We start from the raw sequence: 23,245 nt of genomic DNA on the forward strand, positions 1-23,245 counted from the left end.
TCTTTCAGCACTTGGTGTCAAGATCCTCTTTCAATCCAAACCAAGCACAAGAAAACTGCTTTAGGTCCTGGTGATCTGCTCACTGCGTACCAATGGCCTCATCAAGAATGTTAACTTCTGCAGTTAATTCACTGAGAGTGTTTGTGCTAAAGAAAAATTCTACTGCGATGATCCAAGCTATGAGTTAAACTCACCCTTTTTAGTACATTTAAAGACTTAAGTCTGCTGTAACTCCATTAGTATAGTGGAATCTGCTAAGAGGTGAATCTGGCAAAACATAATATGTTCTGTCGAGGTCTTGTGGGTTTCTCTCCCTCCCCTACCATCCCTGGATGTGTTTAAAAACCATCTGGATGTGGTGCTCAGGGACACGGTTTAGTGGAGGGCTGTTAGAGTTAGGGTGGTATGGTTGGGTTGTGGTTGGACTGGATGATCTTGAAGGTCTTTTCCAAGCTGAGCAAGTCTGTGATTCCATGATTATGGTTTTGAGCCATTCTGTTAGACGTTCTTGGTGAACCATCTTCAGGCTTCAGCAGTGGATCTGTAGGAGAACAAATACAGCTCAACAAATACAGCACTCATCTTCCTTGTCTGAGTGCTGACCAGTAGACTGTCAAGACATAACAGAAGAAATAATAATAATAATAATTAAAAAAACTCTGTTTTTTGGTGAAGTCTCCCACTGAACAGTAGGCAATATCTTTGTGCTAATATTCTCAGATATTGCAAGGCTTTGCTAAGGACTCCTATCATTTGGTGACCTGAAAGTATAATACCCAATATCCAGAGTTGATATGTACCTTAAAGCTGATAAACATGAAAAAGAAACCCCTTCCAGTCTCTAAATCCCCTTCCTGCTTTCAGTGTGTCTGAGTGCTGCCTATGGAGCACGTGAGCAGCTGTGCTTCTGCAGAATGCCCTCCCCTCTATTTGTCTTGGTGTGCTTTCTAGCAAGCTTTCTAGGTTTGTGGTGGTGCAGGGGGAGTTCATTTCTTGCTTGGTTAACTGGAATGAGTTTTCCTTAAATAGGAACTGTGCTGTTATAGAACAAAGCATTTTAATGCTTTTCTATTTACGGCCAATGGATGAAAACATGTGAAGTATTTACTGATTACCGTCTAGATCTTTTTGTGTGGCATCTGATGAGCAGATTGGGCTCCTGGTTAATAAACAGAATTCTAAATGAGGAAAACGTCGAGGCTTCAGATCTACTAATACTGCAGAAATAAAAATCCAATAATAACAATAATAAAGCCATTTGTGAATCTGTCACTTCACACATGCAAACCTCAACCACATGGATTTCTCTCTGTTCTTCATTTTGGCTGCCCACAAATACAGATACATCTCAGAACACCAAACTCTTCTAATTGACGCCAGCAGCTGAATGTTTGTGTGTTGTTCTTTTGTGTTTGTTTGTTTGTTTGTTTTCCCCTCCTTTTTCCCCTCAGTTAACTGTGGTTTGCTTTGCCTAAGAAGGTGGTAGTGCAAATGTAGGTGAGGAAACTCAAGAGAAGGGACCTTCCTGTTGTTGGCGTAGTGGGAGCGATCTGAATATCTGCAACCTTCCATGGCAAGACAGGAAAACCCTCTAGGTGTCCATTTTGTCCCCGAGCTCTGAATTTCCATAACTTTCAGAGACAAAAGTTCTGAGTTCTGAAGCTGCCGTCTGCCGTGTCCCCAGGATAGGTGACAAACTCCAAAATACAGACGGTTGGGTTATTTCCAGTGGAGTTGAGAGCTGGAATGTTATTTTGATGGCATCTCTGAGTCTAATTGCTGAAGCAGTTTCTTGAGAACGAGCGAGCAGCTTGTTGATTACAACGAGCAATGGGGAACCTATTGCTCCTCCATTCTGCCTCTACTTGAATGTCTCTGCAGTCAAAGAAAATGACAGTATTTAGATCACAAGTAGAAAATAGCAAACAATTAAAGATAACTTTGACAAACAAAGCTGTGCCTCTTGAAACTTGAGCTGCTGGGTATGGCTGGAGTATATAAAGAAGCTGAAGTGAAAGGACGCAGTGCTGGTTACGTGGGCTCTGTCCCAAAGGCAAGCTTTATAAAGGAGTGAAAGGGTGAGTCTTATGGCTGTGCCATGAGCCACAGACAGAGTGCTCAAAGAGCACGCTTGTGGACTGTGGTGGATGCTGTCACAGTGAGGAATCTTTTTTTTTTTCCTCCAACTCTGTAACAAAAAAGTCCCAAAAACGTCCCTGGTGCCAAGAAGGCTTGGTTTAAGCTTCAGAGGTGTTTATTAATGTTTAGAATAAAGCAACAGAATGTGTGACTTGTAGAAGTGTCCCACTAAAAACATCACCTCATCACTGAGCAGCATTCAGTGCCCTCAGTAGAATGCAGTAGAAGTCACAGCTGCTGTGGATGATGAGGATGGAGATGCAGATGGGCTGGCAATGAACTTCAGCATGTTTCCAAATGCCGAGGAAGTTCAAGGAGGAAATGTAGCCCTTACTTTCTGAAACAAGCCAAACATTAAGCCAAATGGTGATTAAAAAATAAAACAAATGCACATATATTTATTGCATATCCTCACCTTCCATGTTGCTTGAGCTTCTCTCGATGTGCCCGCAGCTGCTTCCATGCTGCTGTGGTGTTTATTGTGCTGCTTTTGTTTCCTAAACAAGGCACTGCAAGGAAAGTGAATAGCAAACAGTCCCATAAAGCAGGAGCAGTGCAGGGAGTGGGAGAGAATCCTGCCTGAAACAAAGATGAGCTGGAAGGACCTCGAGGTGAAAGACCAGAGATTGCATCCACTGGATGCTGACCCATCATCTGAACATGATGCTTGTGGAGAAACTGAGCTCCAGGCTGCTGAGGTGCCAGCTTTACCAGCAGACTGAGCTGGGGACTGTGCTGAGCTCCTTTCCTGAGATTGCTTCCTGTTATCAAGTGTGATTTCATTTGATTTGCTTGCACAATTTCATAGAATTCTGCGATCTGAGTTCAGAACAACAACAAAAAGCAAGCATCAAAGGCCATTTGACTCCTAGATAGAGTGTTTAGCACATTGGCTTAAAGATATCATCCTGGTATTGATGATATGGCACATCCAGTTATGGGTAAACCCAGCTGTGGTACACTTTTTGTTAGCTATATGAATTCATTCCTCAGTTTTGCTGGAGTGTAGACAGATAAATCAATACTGCTTGTCTGGTAGGACATGTGACAAAAGCTAATAAATACCACTAAATAATGCAACGGCAGCAAAAAGCCGATTAATACTGGAACATGTTCTGACCCACCCAGCCCTCGTTTCATTGAATATGAAGGTTCAGAAGAAAGTAGCTCTATACATGCAACAGGAGCTGCACCATCAGCTTGTCGTAGGGCTTGTTCTTACGTAGTGTAAAAGATGAGATTTTCAACTCGAGCATTTTTATCTCCTTTGCTTATTGCACACTGATGTAAGGTTTTTAGCCAGTTTGTGCTGCCCTGCTTTGAAGCTGAGCTGCTTTCTTGTTTTGTGTGCTCTGGGGGAGGCTGCTGTTTGCTCTCATCCTCAAGGGCGTCCTGCAACACATCTCTCTGGCTCTTAACACTGGTACACAAAGCCATATTAACAAAAAAATAACAAGATAACAAAAAAGAAGCATAGTTTTAGAGATTCCAATTATCATCTTGCATGGTGTGCGTCTGCTGTACTTTGCAACTGAAACTTTGCAGGAGTTGGGTGGGAGTCAATGCTTTCGCCAGAAATCCTTGTGCAAAGATGTTAGCACAAAGTTCAGCTCTGTGTACAGACTGTAATTAATGTATAAGATGACCCTCTTAAGAATAATGAAACTGGAAAGCTGTGGCAACGGACACACAGGAAACTGAGCAATGAATGCCATTGAAAACTAGCATGGGAATCAGTGTTGAGTGAAGATGAGGATCTGAATGGCCCCATCTGACATCACACAAAGAAAGGAATCTGCACCCATGGTAAACTTTTCGTGGCCTTTTTGCCAAGTAATGCAGGTAGTAACATGAACACACCCACAGTGCTCTGGCACCAGTAAAACCTGTCTGCAGTGCCTCGTGATGGAGCACTGACTGCAACGGGTGATGCCTTCTTGTGTCTCTCTGTGGATCTGCCTCATGCAATGCAAACTCAAACTGGCAGGAAAGACTGAAAACTTACAGGCAGAGAAAGCAAGCTGTCTTATGGCAGACTATGTGCCCTCACTGGTGTGGGGCCCATGGGATTCTTCCCTTTTCTGTTAAGTGTTTGCTTGTTTTCCATGCCAAGGAGATATTTGGACAGCTTGTGCAGTTTGCTCATTTGTACAGCTGGTTTTTAAATTTCCTGGGGCTTCTTTATCACGTTTTCTCCTACTCCACGAGTGCACTTGAATGTGCTTCTTTTCAATTGCAGTGCAATTTGAAAAGTGCTTGTGCTCTCCACGTGGTTGCCATAGCACATCATACTGTGGCTACATCCTTCTCTGTTCCGAGGCAAACTGATGTCATTGTGACACTGTGCAGGTTTTACTAAACTTAGGGACAAGTTAGGAGCTCACTAAGACATGGTGCAGCAGGCACTTCCCATTAGGTTTGGTTTTTCTTGTGCTGCTCCTGGTCTACTATATGCTAAGATATATCCAAGATGACAAGCTTTTCAAGTCTAACCAAAGATAAGTAAACTGGGAGCCCAGCATTGGTTTTGAGAAGCTGGAGTATTTCGTTCTCCAAAACCATATGTTCACTGTCTAGGTAGCTGTCTGAAGCAGATGAAAGTGATCATTCCAAAGGGCTGACATCAAAGAACAAGAGATGGCTGTGCTGTTTTACACAACTGCCTCACTGCCCCAGCAAAGCAGAGCTTTCTGAGCCTCAAACAAATATTGAATGGAAAGTGTAATCTGTAATCAGGGCCTTCAGACAGCAGATAAGAGGTCCGCAGTCAGTTCAGTGCTCTGCTAACACTTATCCTACAGCTTCTTATGCCATTCGTAGCTCCTCACTCAAACAGAAACCAACAAGCCCAAGGTGCTGTGAAGATAAATGCACTGAAATGGTGGGGGACAGCAAAACCCACATTGGGAAGGGTAGGTGAGTGTGTCAGATCTCCTCAGCATGCGTGCAGGCACACTAGGCGATGAGGGAGAAATAAAAGATGAGGATAATACACATCGGGAATGCAGTGGGGAACTGAGAGAACGCATCTTTGGTCTGAGGTGGTACAGAGAGAACAGCCAGGAAAGTCAGTGGGGATGGGGAGAGCTGGAGGATAAACTTTCCTTTGAACTCCGTGTTGCTGATAAATCAGGAGGAAGCTTGAGTTGTGTTCCCTGCAGACAAACAGCAAGTTGCATGTCTGTAGATACAACACAGCAGTGCTGCTCTCTATTAATTGCTGTGTTTTTACCCAATCCTGCCTGGAGTAAAGCAGTCCATCACCCCCCAGACTGCACACTGATGTAAGCGAAGCTCTGAGTGGCAGTCAGATTTTGTCCTTACATGGCTACAAGATCAGGGCAGTAGTTAATTCTGACTCTACCTTCTCCCCAAATACCAGAGGTCTGTTTTCTGCTCTAGATTGACTCAGAGATGTGAAACAGCAGTGATGTCATGGCATTACCTCAAACCCTACGAGTGCACACTTGAATGGGCTTAACCTTAATTTTAAAATATTTATCTTTGCAGAATTGTGTTGGTTTTGAATAAGGGAATGCCACTTCTGTGCAGCAAACTGGGGTTAGAAACGGACCCGTTCTATTCCCCCACACAAAACCTTGCAAGAGAAACAAACAAAACCAACCAAAAACATCACACCTAAACTCACATCTGTGAGTCCTGAACAGTGTCCTTGTGCAGAGGCCACAGTGTAATCACACGTGGAGAACAGCATCAAAATCTTCTGTGTTTCTGCAATGATGTAGACCTGCAAAGATGGTGGTTCCTGCAGAATTGCATCGGCCTGGGTTTTGTCTGCAGGGATACAGCTGTGTGACCACCACCTCTACCCACGGAAGCAGAAGCCATTCCTCTGCTGTCATGTTTAGTGCTCAGTCTGTTCTGTAAATGTGCTTAAAAATGGAATATCACTTTAAAAAGCAGACTGCTGGCATCCACACTGACTGACTTCAGCGAAACAATGCCCTGATGAGCTCATCCTGGCAAACTTGGCATGGTTTTCTCAGAATTTACTTGTATGCATTGTTGGGTTGGAACTTGTTGAACGCCTGCTGTTTAAATTACGGAGGCTTTATTTGCTGTTTTGATACAGTGAACAACAATAACGAGGAGTAACTTTGCTGTTTTTGATATTTTAAAGCCAAATAACTCGTTTAGAATGACCTTATCTCAACCAAATCTGAAATTGCATGAAATATGGAGTCGTTAGAAGCCCTATGAGTACAACTGCAGAGCTCTGCCTGCAATTAGGAGATGTGCTTCATCTTTGCCCTTTGGTTCCATGTTTGACACTGACCTGAAAGGCACAGCTGCATCTTCTGTGATTCCTTATCATTTTCAGGTGCCCTGAATAATGCTGCTAAACCATTTCCTTCAGTTCTCAAAGAGAGAATTTATAGTTACAGCTTAATTCCACCTTAAACTTTCCACCGTGTGACAGTTTAAAAATGACCTAAAAATGTAAACGTGAGCTCTACTTCCAAAGGTTCTGTCACTAAACTCATTTATCTGTATGAAGAACACAGGAAATTCACTGCAGTGATACAGGAATCACACAGCATCCTTCCACTGCTATTTCTGAGATGGGACAAATGGTTCCCTTCCACGTCTCCAGCGCTCACCTGAGGTGTCTTCATTTGAGTCAAACACAATTTTCTCAATGTTTTCAGAGCTTACGTTGTGTTTCAGTTTCTGCTTGACAGAACCATTGCCTGTAATAGGAAATTCCTGGTCTGGTGGTTGGTGACCCTGCACACAGCAGGGGGGTCGAAACAAGATGATCTTTGAGGTTCTTCTCAACCCAGGCCATTCTATGATGCTCTAAACGTAAGGGCTGGTGTGGTGCCAGAATTGTTGGTGACAGATCCATGTTTGCTTCCAGGGCTCTAGAAAACCAATTGCATGCATAGCAGGAAGGAACAGTGCACAGATTGGAAGCCTTTTTCTCCTGCTCTTCGTTGGTCTCTCCCCAGAGCTGCATAACACAGAGCGAAGAGAAATATTTCCGTATAACACAGAATATTCTTGAGATGTTCATTCATATTTTACTTAATCCCATTTTGGAGTAGGGAGATCTCCATTGTACAAATCAGGGCCTGCCCCAGAAATCTATATCTTGATTCTGTTTTACAGATAACTTCCCCAAGTGGTATCATCACCATGAGAATAAACCCAGAAGCTGTGATTCTGTCATCCCAGAAAAAGTAGAACCAAACCAGAGGCAGACAGCAGTGAATGTGCCCAGTTACCAGACTGTGACCTTGCAAGTCTCATTTCAACTTATGACCTTTTGCATGTTGATATCATCAGGAGAGCCACAATGTGAGCCATTCAAACCATGCCATGCTCGCTCAGTTCTGAAGCATTTTGTGTTTCCTCTGCCACAAAACAATTCTGCCCTCTGTATTCTGGAGGACAGGCACAAGCTTTGTCGAGACGATGCTGGGGTTTTGCACTGATATGCATCCATTTGCCATTGGGGTTTGGACTCGATGATCCCTAAAGGACCTCTCCAACCCCTCCAATTCTATGATTCACTCCCAAATTAATCCCACTCTTCAAAAATTCCTTGTGATGAGATCAGAACACGGTAACTTTTAATGCTAAATTAATTTCTCCGAAGGATGATGTGTCCACCTCACTGGTAACAGCTTTTCGAGGATTAAGATCATGACAACTCTGCAGCTTCTTTTCATGTTTCAGTTTTGCCACTTGAGTTTTCAGTAGCAGGTTTTGCTCTTTAACAAAGAAAACAGCTTACCTTTATTTCGATTCGCACGGCAGCTGATGGAGAGCTGGATGTGTTGGCTCCAGGGTAGATCTTCAGTATGTCCTGCTTCTTTTGGAACATCTTACCAAAGTTCAGATGTTCACAGGTGCTTTTTCTACTTGCGTGGGGCTGGAGGTCCCCTGCCAAGCTATGGGTGCCATTTATTTCCAAGCTGTGGGTGCCACGTTCAAACTGTGTGTGCCATTTATTTCCAACCTCTGGGTGCTATTTCCAAGCTCTGGGTGCTGTGTCCAAGCTCTGGATACCATTTTCAACCTCTGAGTACCATTTATTTCCAAGCTCTGGATGCCATGTCCAAGCTCTGGGTGCCATTTATTTCCAAGCTCTGGGTGCCATTTATTTCCAAGCACTGGATGCCATTTCCAACCTTTGGGTTCCATTTATTTCCAAGCACTGGATGCCATTTCCAACCTTTGGGTGCCATTTATTTCCAAGCTCTGGGTGCCATTTCCAACCTTTGGGTGCCATTTATTTCCAAGCACTGGATGCCATTTCCAACCTTTGGGTGCCTTTATTTCCATGCCTTTATTTCCAAGCACTGGGTGCCATTTCCAACCTTTGGGTTCCATTTATTTCCAAGCTCTAGGTGCCAGGTCCAACCTTTGGGTGCCTTTATTTCCATGCCTTTATTTCCAAGCTCTGGGTGCCAGGTCCAACCTTTGGGTGCCATTTATTTCCAAGCTCTTGGTACCATTTATTTCCAAGTTCTGGGTGCCATTTCCAACCTTTGGGTGCCATTTATTTCCAAGAACTGGATGCCATGTCCAACCTTTGGGTGCCATTTATTTCCAAGCACTGGATGCCATTTCCAACCTTTGGGTGCCATTTATTTCCAAGCACTGGATGCCATTTCCAACCTTTGGGTGCCATTTATTTCCAACCTTTGCGTGCCACTTATTTCCAAGCTCTGGGTGCCATTTATTTCCAAGCTCTGGGTGCTATTTCCAAGCTTTGGATACCACTTTCAAGCTCTGGACAACACAGCTTCAATTTTGAACAGTCAGTGAGGAACAGTGCAATCTGCAGTACTGTGTGGTACAAATGAAGAGTAGGAATGAAAAATTCCTGAAAGCTACATGTGCTGGGAGCGTAAGCTTTAGCCAAAGACAAATGCTACATGACTAAGTTCTATCTCTGCAGATCACAAAACGATCCATGTTACTTTGCTTTAAAATGATTTAGGCTCTTTCCTCAGAGGCACTGTAATTTCCTTTCTTTTTACTCAGATATTTGTATGTTTATTTAAGCTGAGACCATAGCGTGCATAATCTTCTAATCTCACAGTCCATTTTAATATACTTAGTTCCACCATTTTAATTCTATTTGGCTTTGAATTTAGGATGAAAATGATAAAGCATCCTATTTCACAATGTGAAAACGAGCCACCAAGATAAACCTTTGGGTTAGGGAGAGATTTATTTTAGTTTCAACTCCCTGTTGGCACCAAACAGATCGGAGTAAAAACTAGAGGGAGCCATTGTTCACAAATATCTTTTTAGATCTCCATTATCCTCTATTCTGAAATTAGAAAGCTATTCTTTTCACCTGATTAAGTGTCTCAAGTGTCCCTGGATCAGGGAGAAAGCGATGGAAGCAAACATGAGGATGAGTGAGAGACTAAATTCAGGTGTCCTTTGGTTTCTATGTAAAAATGGGTGTATTTTGGGTTAACACTTTCAGTTTTGAAGCAGAGCAAGTGCCTTGATAAATACTATCCAATGGAACTGAAAAATATTAAAGTTTTGTTAAACAAATGATAGACTAGCAGGCAGATGCATTCATTTTGAGTGAGGCTACTGAATTTGCTCAATAACTAAAAAAAAAAAAAAAAAAAAAAAAAAAGCCCTTATTAAGCAAACAGAAATGTTTCTTCTGGAAATAACCATTAAGTAATGCAAACAAACTGAATCCTCACCAAACAGTTTCAAAGTTGGATAACTAGAAATATCTGTAGGGTAAACTTCTTTCCCTTTAAAAGCTGCATGCATGTCAATGTATGGTCATGTAATGCAATACCCGAAATATGCAGAAGCCAAATATATTTGTTGGCATGAATGTCCTCTGGCAGACGGAAATAAAACACCCTCGTGTTTCAGGGCTGCCTGGTCAGCTCCTTGTCCATCATCAGCTCCTTGTTGGACCACTGTCCTCCATTCTATTGTAATCATAAAACAACTGTGGGTTTGCTCAGCTCACCACCCTTTCCTGTAAGGTAGTGAGAAAACATCACTGTTTGCTGTATCAACACACAAGGGCCAGATCCAGCAATGCAACATCAGCCTCGGTGCCCCTGCTTGTTTCTCTGGAGCTGAGTTCAGTTGCACTGAATGCTTCCTCAGCTCCCACGCCATGGGACTCAATAAGACAGCACATGTGAATACTTCCTCACTTCTTGCTTGAGAATTTCTCCTCCTTGATGAAAAATAGGCTTTATAGACACCAGTGACCTCTTTACAGCATTTGTATTTTATTAAAATTGTAGATTCGTAATCTGTACGCACTAAATATCAATCTAATTTTCTGCGTGCAAACAGAATGAAGGTGCTGTGTGTCTCTCTCTCACCTGCCTTGTGCACAGGGCTGGGAAAAAGATTTCCAGTCAAGCTGTAGGAACGGATGATTGGGTTTTAGCAAAGAGTTTGCGTTGTGAATGGTGTTTTCTTCAGCATGTTGTTGTTTGCTGAACATGAATGTCTGCCCTGCACCTGAATGAACAGCAGCACCACCACTTCACCTGGGAGACCCCCAAGGGAATTTAAACCAGGTCAGGAGACTGATGTGTGGCAAGAAAACTTCTTGCTAAATAGTTGTCTCATTTCTGTGATACACAAAAACAAACCAACAAAACAAGTCCCATCAAGTGCATCTTGTGCCACTGAGAGGGCAGGGTGCATCTGCAGCTGCATTTTGTTCAGATCTTGGGCTTTTGGAGCAGCTCTGCAGCCTCCACTTGCTGTGGAGCAGACTGGGAGAGCACATACTAACATTCCTTTCAGATGAAGTTTAACTTGAAGACAGGCTCCAGCTGGTAATTAGCGTTCATCCACGTGACCAGCCATGCGATAGGCAGAAGTGGAACCTCCTAAAATGTGTATAATGTGGATGTCAGGTCCTTGGCTTCAACTCTTACTCTATAAATCTAACGAGCTGCATTACTTGCATGATGAAGATGTTGGCCAGAGATGGCAGAGTGAACTTCCAGAAAGCTAGAGCCCATTACAAACCCTTTGCTGACCTCCACACCAACACTTGGATGCACTTTTTTGACTTGGCTTCTCTACTATGAGTATGTAGCACTGCAGCTTTTGGAGAGAGGGGAACAGAAAAAGTAAAATCAAAGCATTGCCATGTGTAATTCTCTCACTGGAAATACAATGGGGGGAAAGCCATAAATTATTGCTGGTCATTTTGTTCACGCAGTGCACTGATGATGGCAGCATAACAACCAAAACAGAAGTGAGGTTGGTAACTGAGCGCTGTATTCAAACCAGGATCAGAAATAAGCATCAAAACCTGGATGCAACTACTGCAAAACTAATGTTACTTGGAAGAGGAAGCACATGGGAGAGGCATGCACGTCCAGCCAAAACATTCACCCAGTGCCTGTTCGAATGGTTGCTGAGTTCAAGGAAGATCACTTTGTAGAATGGGAAAGTCCGAGTGCAGCCAAGTTAAAGTAATATCCTCTGCATTTGCCAACAGTGTGCATGTTAGGGAATGGCTCTGACCTACATGTAATGACCTGATTTGAGAACAGACTCGATCCCATAAGAGAATGTTTACTCTGAGGACTTGATTTCACACTGTAGAATTTTTCCATATCTGAAACCCCGACTCACACCCTTCAGCCCTCCCTGAGAACTGTGTCCACACTTAACCCTGCAGCACAGGAAGCATGGAGGCAACATCCCAGCTTCTTACGAATTAGTTTAGCATTTAGACTGCTCACTTGTGCTGTAGGAGAAGTGGAATTCTGCTGCTGGGGGCTGGCAGAGTAGTTCATGGATCTGTGGTCAATACAGCCCCCAGTGAAGCAGGCTGGAATGGAGATTTCCTCCCTCTGTTTCTGGCTCACTGAAATTTACCCCTGAAACTCCATTATCCAGACATGTAGGCTGGGGGAATATGTGATGTTTGTCGCCCTTGAGAGGGTTTTATCTCAAATGAGAAATCAAACTGCCCTCAGTGCTCGAGATACAGCTGGGCATAGCCAGTATTAACTTTTTGGGAGCTTGACCGGAGGATTTACAATTCCTTGGCTTTTTACACCCTGGATTGCTAGCTGGTAAATCAATAAATAAAATAGTGGTTTCCCCAGCAAATCAAACAAAACCCCCAACTCCTTGTGTTAATACACTTCAACTGTTTTTCTAATGTCTAAAATGTAACAGACAACTTTTGGGGTATTTTGGATTAAGATGAGTTCAGCAAAACCACCAAATAGTGTTTTGGAAAACAGATTAACCTCTGTGATGAGCCACGTCTGCTTTGAGAAATATCCTACTCTGATGAGAGACACAGCACCGAGTTTTCATGTTTAGTACATTTTAACTCTGAGAACCTCCTTATGGAGATGACAGCAAATGGAAAACAGGCTATGAATAGCAATAAGCACAGATACCCAGATCTCAGCAGATTAAAGATATCCAGGAAATGGTGTGACGATGGCAGAGGGCTGTGTTTTTACAGTTAGCAAAGCAGGTATCTGGTGAGATGTGGTGATCAGACATGGCGTGGACGCAGCAGGTGGGAGCTGTGGCTGAGGAGAAGTGCTTTTCTTCATGGCAGTTCACACTTGTCCCATCATGGATGAACGATCATGGAAGGCAGAGCACTCCAAAGAGTTGGGTTTCCAGTAGTGTTGTAACGGGTGGCTGTCGATGACTGAACTTTACTAAAACCACACACAAACAGTAGAATATCTGAGCTATCAGCGTCTTGCTCTAGGAATAATTTCAAGTAAAAACATAACCAAACTTCTTCTCAGGATCACAGAGTCACAGAACCACCACGGTTGGAAAAGACCTACGAGATCATCCAGTCCAACTGTCTACCTTAGCAGTCACTAAACCACATCCCTCAACACAGCATCTCAACTTTCCTTGAACACCTCCGGGGTTGGTGACTCTTCCACCTCCCTGTGCAGCCCATTCCAGCACCTGATAGCTCTTTTGGAGAAGTATTTCCTAACATCCAACCTGAATCTCCCCTGGCACAACTTGAGGCTATTCCCTCTCATCCCAGTGAGACTCATCCCACCCTGAAGCCAACAGGAACTGCAGTTCAGGTCACACAATGCTGAGCAATGAGTGGATAACAAAGATAATCTGGGGAGCTCTGCATCACTACTGCATCATCATGACCCATCCCTTGGACTCATTGATGCTAATCCAGCCGTTACACGAGTACTTTTATAGCATGTCTGGCATGACAGCTCCTTGCTTTATTCAGCATTTGGGGTTTCAGGTCAATGATGTTTCCTCATCGTGCTGTGGAAGCACAGCTCTGTCATGAGCAAAAATCTGACTCTGAGGAAATGGAAGATGCAGTGTGTATAAGAATAGATAGAAAACATAGATGTTAATTTTTCCTAAATTAGTTCTCATTTTTTGTTGTTGTTTGGATTTTGGACTTTTAAGGCAGGTGCTGTGAAATGGAATCCTTTGTGCTGCTGGTTCTGTATGAGCACAGTTTAGTTCCCTATCTGAGCAGTGTGCTGAATGGCCATGGGGTGCCAGAACTGCCTGTAGCAAAGACAGGACTTTGGGTTTTCCCACTCTGCTTTTCCCTTGTGCGGAGTTTTTTTGTACCTTATTCTCTGTTCTGCTTCTGTAGTTTCAGACTTGCCTCAGGAACAAAACATATTATTTGTCTGCAATGAAAAGAGATTTTTCTATGCTGTGCACCTGGAAGAGATGATCTCATGTCTGACTGCTCAGCACTCGTATTCCTAAGGAGGTACATCACGTGATAAGAGTTAATCCACGCAGTGACTAAGCTCACCACTAATGGGAATAATTATCTGACCTGCTAATGCAATAACTTTGGTAAATATAAACAAAACGCTGCAATCATTTATTGGAACTCAGCGTTGTGTTCAAGAATGCTCACTGCTAGCTCAAGAGATAAAAGTCTCTAAAATGAAGAAGCTGTTGCTTCTCATGGAGTTTTCTATTCCCCTTTCCTCACTTAGCCTGAGCAATTGGAATGGCCATAGAATCAACTTGGCCTGCTCAAGCCTCTTCATATGACTAAAGGAACCCATGGCCAATATCGACATCAAAGCAGTCCCTATACTCCACAAGTGTTTGGCATAGTGAAATAGAGGGGGTGACAGCAGCAGTGCCTTGCTGCCATGCCCTGTGCTGTAAATAAAGCTAGCAGAGTGGCTGGTAAAGCTGAACTGTTGCATACCAGAATCTAAAGCACCAACCTAGGAAAAACCAATTCCACAAGTTAAAAACCACAGTTTCCAGCAAAATTCACAGTTCAGCTTGGAAAACAGTCATAGTTTGGGTCTTACAGACCTATATTTGTGTGATGCATAGTCAGTCTGTGAGCCTGTAGGTCGTGGCCAGGGCTCAGGGCATTTCCAGTGAAGGGAAACACTGAAATCAGATCCAAAATGTTGAGGGGATGCTAATTCCTGCATCCCGTGTTCACTCCTCTGGCAGAAACGGTGCAGCCAGAGCCAGGCTGCAAGCACCACAGGTCAGATGTTGGTAGAGCTGACATGGAGTTGGTGCTAACAGGTAGACCAGCTCAAAAATGTCAGTAGTATCTTCACAGCCTTGCCCATAAATACAGCAGTTTGCACCTGCCTGAGCAGGTAGGCTTCCCTGCCTAAGGAACGGCCTTAATTCACAGACTGGAGACAGATTGCACACAGAGCTGCTTCTAACAAAAGCTCCTACACCGCTCAGGGCTCCCTCCTCCCCTTCAGGCTGTGAAATTATTGATGATCAGACAGCAGCTGCAAACAGATACATTCATTTCAGGACAGCCGTGTCACATCCTTGCAGTCTTTCTGGACCTTTCCTTGTTGCTTTAGTCGTCCCATTTTAGTTCAGTTTTAAAGTCCATTGAGTTGTTCCAAGTCAATGCAGTGACTGTGCAAACAGCTTTGCAGGGCTCTGAATTTGCTTCCAGTGACTCCGTATCAATCCGGCCCGATCTGCTAATAAACAGATGATAACTGGCATCTTCACACATTTCAGCTTGGCTCCAAAATGCATTATGTGATCTCTCTGCCTGTTACATAATTACCAGTAATAAAGACCAGCATTTGGAATTTAGCTGAGAATTATTTTGATGATGCACGGAGCAGAAGAGGCTCCAGATGCTCTCCTGAACAGCTATCGTTGCTTAGTAAGCAATTAGGAGCAGTCACAGTCTTTTACTGTATTTAAACAGCAAGTGGGCTACTGGGGCCTAATCCGTCTAAAAGCTTGTAAGTGCTGCTGAAATTGAGCAGTATTCCAAGGCTGGAAGCAGAAAACCCACGTGTGCCAGTGTGGTAAGCAAATATAACTGTAAATAATTAAGGATACATTTGAAGTACGCATATTAGAGTATTAAAATATTAACCCCCACATAAGATAAAGGCAGAACAAAGATGCTGATGGAAATGTTGCTGTGTGTTGCTATGAGATAATGAAATCAATGCCGCCTTGTTTAGAAATAACCTTTAACATGTGATGCAGGCACCTCTTGGCTCTCTGTATTGCTTTCTGTCTGCCTGAGACTCTCACTCCATCTTACATGGCATCTCCTGCATGTATCCAGCACTGCTGATGGGCTTCTGTTTGTTCTGTGCTTCCTATCTCACAGCAGGTAACCTAAAGCTGCACACAGAGCAAGGATGGGGATTTTTTTTTTCTCTTACAGGAGGTTTCTGTTCAAACATGTCCTGCAACAGGTGGCAGTTAAAGATTTCTTTGACTGCAAAAACTGTAGCTGCAAAATTGATGACTGCCTTAAATCAGCTCGGTCTGTTTCTCAGCAAGAAATGAGTGGCGCTGGGATCCAGCAGAGCACTGGCTTCATAGATGGGAAACTAGGAATGTGAACACAAGAAAATTCAGTAATTTTCAGATCTTGTCAGAATCCAGCATTCTACAGACAAGAACACTGCTCTTTTCTGAGCAATTTCTAGACCTTGTGATGGTTCATCAAGTCTTTAATGAAATAATGAATTGAAGCATGCTGGGATCAGTACACAGCCTTCAGCCTCAACGTGGGGAGAGCAGATCCATGCAGACCCATTGCTTGGGCTGCAGCTGTTTTCTGGCTTTATGGGATAAGCCTGTTTTCCTCTTCATTCCTTTCCACTGTTTCTCTTGTGATAAAAACACATCCTGGTATTTGTCAGCCCAGACTGCACACAAAGATTGTTTTAAAAATATATATTGTTATGCCAACATAAAGATTCCTGTCATTTGGTTTAATCCTTAATTGTAAAAGGAATGCGTTCCGTGCCAGCTATCACTGAAAAGCAAATCTTGTCTTAACATGTCTGGGTGAACTACAAGGTGTGCAATGAGTGGGTGACCCACTGCATGCAGAGCAAAACCAGGAACCCACCACACCTCTTCTGTATGGTTGATTGAGCCATGCAGAAATACTTTTTGACTCTGCGGTTTCACATACTGACTTCATCCCTGCAGATCTCAAGGTGGGTTAACATGACCGGTTTAATTTGTGGATACTGAAGTTGTCCATACCAAAGCAAGATCTTTGTCTTTGAAAAGTCTTGTCACCTCGGTGCTGCTCTGTGTGTTTGGAATCCATCCCTGTCTTTGCTCTCTGCAGACCTGCAGATTTGGTTGCTTCTCACTTCGTGTGATGGTCTGAACGTATCCTGAAGCTGCATCACTTGTGTTCAGCTAACAAAGGAGAGCTAATGAGAGAAAGCATGAGCCAAGGAGCAGCACGCAGATTCCTGGCTGTCCAGCTGGCCTGTAAAAACAAATGTGTTCCACCGGAGGAGAGAATGCAAGCTGTATTCACAGAGAATTAGGAGCTGAATCACAAGTGCTAAGAGCAAAACTCGTAGGCTATGGAGCACAATGCAGGCTTTAAGAAAGTACCATGACAACGTTCCTCTGAAAGAACCCAAGATATCTGAGGGGATGTCAGAATCAAAGTTTCTCAGATGTGAAATAGATGTTCTGAGAATGTATTTCAGAAATTCATATCACCAATGATAAAAGGAATTGAGAAAGATGGTAAGTGTAAGTTACTGTCATCCTGAACTACTTCTGCTGCCTTAATGACTTAGCATCCGTCAGAGAAGAAAGAGAAATGAGCAGCCATGCAAGCCAGAGATAAAAAAGCCAAGATTTTGATATTTAAAACAGTATATAGACTTGCCAGTAACTAAAAAAATGATGTCAGAAAGGGATTGCTATGGTAAATAGTTACTGATGTTCAAAGAGAGAGCAAACGTGATCTAAAAAACCGAAAAGACTGATACTGGCTCATTAATGACATGCCTGCAGCTTCTTCCCTGTGAAAACCACAATGCAGCTCTACCACCACCTCTGCCATCACATACAACGACCACCTGCAGTCTGACAGCAGCTCAAATGCCACCAAGTTGTGCTTTTAAAACCTGTCATACAAATGCACATTCGTATTTTCAGCGTTCTCAAGGAATGAAATGCAGTGTCAGCCATGCGAAAGCCCAGTGTAACACCGAAACTACATCAGCCAAGCAGCAGCAAAGGAAATAGCTCTCTGTGCCTGGCATAAATGGATTGCTTGTTGGCAACCTCGGGAAATGAAAGCAGTGATGGAGTGAGACGAGAAGGATGACCTCATGCTTTACTTTTTGTAACATATGGGGAAGATAATACGGGCAGGATTGCACTGATGCTGCTCATGTCGTGCATCTTCAGTAGCTGAGAAGAAAGAGTTGTGTTTTGAGCAGGATTAGTACTGATATACGTATAAATTAATGATGACTTGTTCGACTTGGAAAGACCTGTTTTCTCAAAATGAAAGTCGTACTGGCTAATTGTAAAGACGTCATTTAGCCCCTATGCGGAAAATCCCTAATTCTATTAGGAAGGCTCCAGGGAGACCTCATTGTGGCCTTCCAGTGCTTGAAGGGAGCGGATAAACAGGAGGGGAACGGCTGTTTGTGAGGGTGGGTGGTGATAGGACAAGGGGGAATGGTTTTAAAGTGAGACAGGGGAGGTTTAGGTTGGATATGAGGAGGAAGTTTTTCAGCCAGAGGGAGGTGAGGCACTGGAACAGGTTGCCCAAGGAGGCTGTGGATGCCCCATCCCTGCAGGCATTCAAGGCCAGGCTGGATGTGGCTCTGGGCAGCCTGGGCTGCTGGTTGGTGACCTGCACACAGCAGGGGGTTGGGACCAGATGATCACTGTGGTCCTTTTCAACCCAGGCCATTCCATGATTCTGTGATTTCTATGATTCTATTTCTGCAGCTCGTTACCTTCCATATCTGAATGAGGAACACGTTCAGAGTGGTGCTCAGTGCAAACGTTGATCCCCAACGGTGTTCCCACCTGTAAAACAGAAGTAGGATTTGTTTGCAAAGAGTAAAGTATGGGAAGGGGTGGAGAAGAGGAGAAAACGGGACATGGAGGCTCAGTGGTTATTTAAGAAGAAAGGGAAGAGGCTCTGAAGGCAGGAGCTGTGATTCTCTGTCAGGCACTGTTTACGTAGGCATTTTCAGTGACTTAATATGTTGAGAACTGTGACACGCCAACACCTGAGAATATTTCCCATATCAGATAGCCTAAGCCAGCTGCTAAAGTCGTTCCCTGAGGGCCAAGCTCAGCCTTGTTGCATCACTCAGAGCCTCCTGCAGTCTGTGTGCTGGGATTCATGGCACAACAGCACTGGGAAAGCACACACGCTTTCCATTTTTTCTCTTTTTAAGCTGATACTGAGGACTATCTGAAATTCAAGAAGTGTCTGCATTCACGCCTCATGCTCCAAAAACACTAAAGCATAACTTAGTGATTTGAATCACTAAGACAACAAGGCTAGAATAAAGTGTTTTGTGGGAATATGATACTCTACGTAATGCATTCTATATAATACATTTCTTCCTCAAAAACAAAAGTTTGTGATGGTCACTAGATGGCTGAAAATGGCACAAAGCAGTGTCCCCTTCTCGGAGCAGTGGTGAGATAAATGAGGACACTGTGTCTGCTTCTCAGCTCTTTGTCTACAGAAGGATGAGGAAATGCTAAGGCAGGTTCAAAGAGGGGCCACAGAAATGATCCAGCTCCTGGAAAACAAGCATTAATGATGTAAGGTTTAAGGAGCTTAACTTACTCAGCTTAATTGAAAAGAAGGTTAAGGGGTGACTTGATCGCTGTGTGTATCCGCACACACCTTTAAAAAGCACCTGATAGGGAACAGCTTTGCAACAATGCTGCCAAAAGCAGAACAGGATCTGCTGCAGTGCTGGTTGGAGGGTTTTGGAGCAACCACAGTTACCTGATGGCGAGGATAACAGGGCAGGGAAGATTATTGAGCACTGAGCTCGGCATCAGCTGGAAGAGTTGGGAGCAGTTATCGGCTTAAAGGCACTGTATTTCATCCAGCTTCTGGGCTGCACCAGGAGGGAGCTCTGGTGATCACAGAAGCATGAAGGTTGGAGAAGAACTCTCAGATCCCCTGCCCCACCATGGCTGTGACCTCAGTGCCACATTTCCATGTTCCCCCTGGGGACTGCCCCTCTCCCCATGCCAATATGGAATTCTCCATGCTGGAGAAGACCACCAAGGTCACATCCAGCCATGTTCTCTCTGCTCTCGGGCCACATGAATGGGAGTTTGCTGCTCATCTCTGAGCTCACAGGGACAGAGGCATCACCCACACCATGACTGACACGCTTTGTGCCAACACAACTCCAACCTCAGGTTTCAGGGTGCTATGGGTACACAGCATCACAGAATGGCCAGGGTTGGAAGAGACCTCAAGGATCACGAAGCTCCAACCCCCTGCAACAGGCAGGGCCACCAACCTCCACATTTAATACCAGCCCAGGCTGCTCAGGGCCCCATCCAACCTGGCCTTGAACACCTCCAGGGATGGACGGGGATCCACAGTCTCTCTGGGCAGCTGTTCCAGCACCTCCCCACTCTCACAGCAAAGAACTTCCCCCTAACATCCAAACTCAATCTTCCCTCCCTCAACTTCAAACCATTTCCCCTTGTCCTGCTGTTATCAACCCTTTCCAAGAGTTGATTCCCCTCCTGTCTGTAGGCTCCCTTTAGGTACTGAAGGCTGCACTGAGGTCACCCCGCAGCTTCTCTTCTCCAGGCTGAACAAGCCCAGCTCCCTCAGCCTGTCTTTGTAGTGGAGGTGCTGCAGCCCCCTGATCATCTCTGTGGCTCCTCTGGACCCTCTCCAACAGCTCCCTGTCTTTCTTGCGCTGGGGGCTCCAGCCCTGGACACAGCACTGCAGATGGGGCCTCACAAGAGCAGAGTAGAGACGGACAATCACCTCCCTGTCCCTGCTGACCACTCCTCTTCTGATGGAGCCCAGGATCCCATTTGCTTTCTGAGCTGTAATCACACACTGCTGGCTCACGTTCAGCTTTTCATCCATCAGGACCCCCAGGTCCTTCTCCCCAGGGCTGCTCTCAAGGACCGCTCCTTCCAGTCTGTATGGATGCCTGGGATTCCTCAAGTGCAAGTGCAAAACTCTGCACTTTGCCGTGTTGAACCTCATCAGGTTCACCCGGGCCCAGGCTGCTTCCCTCCTCCTTACGTGTGCGAGCACCTGAGGCCGCCCCCGGGGGGGGATGGGGGAAGCAATAGGAGGAGGGGGAGGAGGAGGAGGAGGAGGAGGAGGCGGCGATCCGTGTGGCAGCGCCGGGGAGGAGCTACCTGAGGAGGCCATTTGTCGGGGAGGAACGCGGCCGTGGGGGTGAGTGAATGGGGGTGAATGAGTGAGGATTGGGCGGAGGGGGGGGGGACGCGGCGGGGCGCTGAGGGGCGGGGGAGCGGTGCTGAGGAGATGGCGGAGCTTCGTGCAGCGAGGGGAAGAGCCCCGTGGGGGTCCTCACAGAACTGCCCGGCCCTTCAGGGGGCGGTGAGCCCCTCCTGGAGGCGGCGGAACGAACCTCGGGGCTCCCGCTGCCTCCCGTGCCGCCTCCCCGGGTGAGGCTTCGTGCTGGCATCGCGTGTGGGGTCACTGAGCCGTTTCCTCTGGTAAATCCTGTGGGTTAACCGCCAAGTCCCGGCTCTGCCCCCAGACGCAGCTCCTGTTCGCTTCCTCTCTGTCTCGTCCGTCTCCAGGCAGCGCGGATGTTCGGGCAGCAGCGGCTCTGCCGGCAGCGGTGCAGCCGCGCGTTGAGCTGCGTTGTGTTGCTGCACAGAAAGGAGCTCTGTCGGTATTTCCGACAGAATCACAGAATATCCTGAGTTAGAAGAGACCCACAAGGATCATCAAGTCCAAATCGCCCCCACGCCATTCCCTCTGGTCCTGTTGCTGTCACAAGAGAGCAGAGCTTTCAGTGCTGCTTTAGTGCTGACGATGCTCCAGCTGCTGTTGCTACAAGGAAAAATAAAAAAAAATCAAGGCAGAACTGTTCAAGTTTTGAGTTCCTGAAAAATCTGTTTAAATCAGCCCCAAAAAAGCAAGGTTAGAACCTGGATGGAAAATCCTCTCCAGATCTAATGCTTAGTGGGTGCACCTCTGCCAACCAGCGTTGTATTTAGTTACCATAGGTGCTGCCTCCCCTCTGCTACCCTTACTACCTGTACCTTTCTACATAGACCACAGTACCTGCCCATTGCTTCTGGCCAGAGGCAGAGAAAAAGGCTCAAACCAAGACAGAAGCAGCCCACGTCCTTCTATGTGGGACAAGGAGCCATCGGGAGGAAGCTTGGGAAGGAATTTAGGAGGAGGCAGCTGAGGTTTGAGAGGTTTGATACCTAATGACTCCTGCATTGTGATGCTGCTCTGTCACTCTCACATCTGAGCATTTCTCTCCTCCTGCTGATGGGGACAAAAAAAGCAAGAGGGCAAAACGGCTGCGAATACAGAAGAGTTTACACTCAGCCTCGACTCTGCCCTCAGCTCACCCTTGCTGTTTTTAATGTTGTCAGGTTTCCAGGGCTCAGTGGTCTCCCGTAATTCGGGATTTCCTTGTTTGTTGAGGTTTGTGAGGCTTGTTCTAATGATTTTCGAGCTGTTCATGCAATCTCCTGTTGCAAACAGGAAGAAAAAAATCAGAAGGTTGGAAACCATTAATTAGAAAGACAGGGAACATTGCCTGAGAGTGTCAGGTTTGAGAGGGACATGGATGTCTGTCAGTGCAGTCATGGCTGTTTCTCTCACTGTGATCCTTGTTTTGGTGCACATGGACTCCTAAAGTGTATGAAAGTAAAGCAGTCGTTGCCCAGAAGAAGCTAAAGACACAACTTGAGGAGAATCTCCACCAGCTATTGGAATGTAGCCTAAGTGGGAGGTGTAACCTTGCTTGGCCGTTCTGCAGATGCCACGTGACGTGAGGTAATATGCTTAAGTCCCCAAATACTGTTGTAAATCTGGCCCATAATCTATAGTGCATGGGCAGCAGGGTTCTGGGAGCAACATCTGCTCAGGGTGTGCATATGAATAATGTCTTAGTGTCCTATGGCACTGACAAAGGGCCCTGCACTTCTTTTCCCACTGAAATCAGGCTGGCTTTAGGAATGACTGAAGTGCTGGCAGACTCAGATCCATCACTACAGAAATGGCCTTTTAATGTTACTTCGCTTTGTTTAATTGAATCTTCAGGTATTTTGCTTTCTTCCCTGTTGGCCTCACCTTCCCCTTGCTGTCTGCATTGCTTCAGGAGTGATTTCTCTCTGCTGACTTTCCTGCTAATGCAGCAGTTGTGCTGGGCAGATGACAAAGACTGAGAGCTAACAGATGAAAGCCAACTGGTGTTACCCACGTGATTGAAAGCTGCGTTTTCCTTATATAAACAGCATGCCTGAGGTTGCTGTTCCAGCTTGCTTTATCCCACCCATGAATGTCTGGATTTACATGTCACTCTGTGTTCTGCTTTATAACTTTTTCTTTCTTTTTGTGCGTGTGATTCATTAGAGTTTAGCGTCAGGAAGAGAATCTCGGGTGTAGAACACACACAAATCAGGGATAAAAATGCCTGTCCTGCAGTGCATGTAATCAGGAATATGCCCTGGGAGGGAACCTTTGCTTCCCTGGGATGCCTTTAGAATTCTTGTGTGGCGACGTATTTCCAGCGTGCCCCTGAGCAAGGGGTATCAAATGATTCTCAGAGGCTGCGTTTCTTCTTTTGTGCAGGTTATTTTGGGAAT

At 45.1% G+C, this 23,245-nt stretch overlaps 2 protein-coding genes and 1 long non-coding RNA gene across 16 annotated transcripts in view; 2 read left to right on the forward strand and 1 right to left on the reverse strand.

The window, feature by feature from the left end:
* Window positions 1-2,245: 2,245 nt before the first annotated feature.
* LOC146542577 (uncharacterized) lies at window positions 2,246-21,870 on the reverse strand. 3 transcript variants are annotated; one of them, XM_085211239.1, is made up of 4 exons: window positions 21,040-21,870; window positions 18,390-18,462; window positions 2,555-2,648; window positions 2,246-2,472 (listed from the first exon to the last, which is right to left on the reverse strand). In XM_085211239.1, exons 1-4 carry the CDS (start codon window positions 21,094-21,096, stop codon window positions 2,325-2,327), a joined length of 372 nt encoding a protein of 123 aa, XP_085067365.1. In that variant the 5' UTR covers window positions 21,097-21,870; the 3' UTR covers window positions 2,246-2,324. The 3 variants fall into 3 exon arrangements, with proteins under 3 accessions (XP_085067365.1, XP_085067364.1, XP_085067363.1); XM_085211238.1 differs by lacking the exon at window positions 21,040-21,870 and adding an exon at window positions 20,418-20,834 and having other exon boundaries at window positions 2,246-2,476; XM_085211237.1 differs by lacking the exon at window positions 21,040-21,870 and adding an exon at window positions 20,418-20,816.
* LOC146542578 (uncharacterized) lies at window positions 14,876-18,974 on the forward strand. Its single transcript, XR_014880103.1, has 2 exons — window positions 14,876-16,604; window positions 16,742-18,974. It is a non-coding gene; the product is annotated as an uncharacterized LOC146542578 (long non-coding RNA).
* TANC2 (tetratricopeptide repeat, ankyrin repeat and coiled-coil containing 2) overlaps window positions 20,755-23,245 on the forward strand; it is a 181,183-nt gene continuing 178,692 nt past the window's right edge. For 10 of the 12 annotated variants that reach the window (XM_085211218.1, XM_085211226.1, XM_085211229.1 and 7 more), the window contains exons 1-2: window positions 20,755-20,843; window positions 22,296-22,433. The gene's annotated coding sequence lies outside the window, so the exon portion shown is untranslated. The remainder of the gene's footprint in view (window positions 20,844-22,295; window positions 22,434-23,245) is intronic. The other 2 variants (XM_085211220.1, XM_085211224.1) reach the window with 2 other exon arrangements.

Source organism: Meleagris gallopavo, chromosome 29, assembly GCF_905368555.1.
Source record: "Meleagris gallopavo chromosome 29, MGAL_WU_HG_1.1, whole genome shotgun sequence".
Classification (NCBI taxonomy): domain Eukaryota; kingdom Metazoa; phylum Chordata; class Aves; order Galliformes; family Phasianidae; genus Meleagris; species Meleagris gallopavo.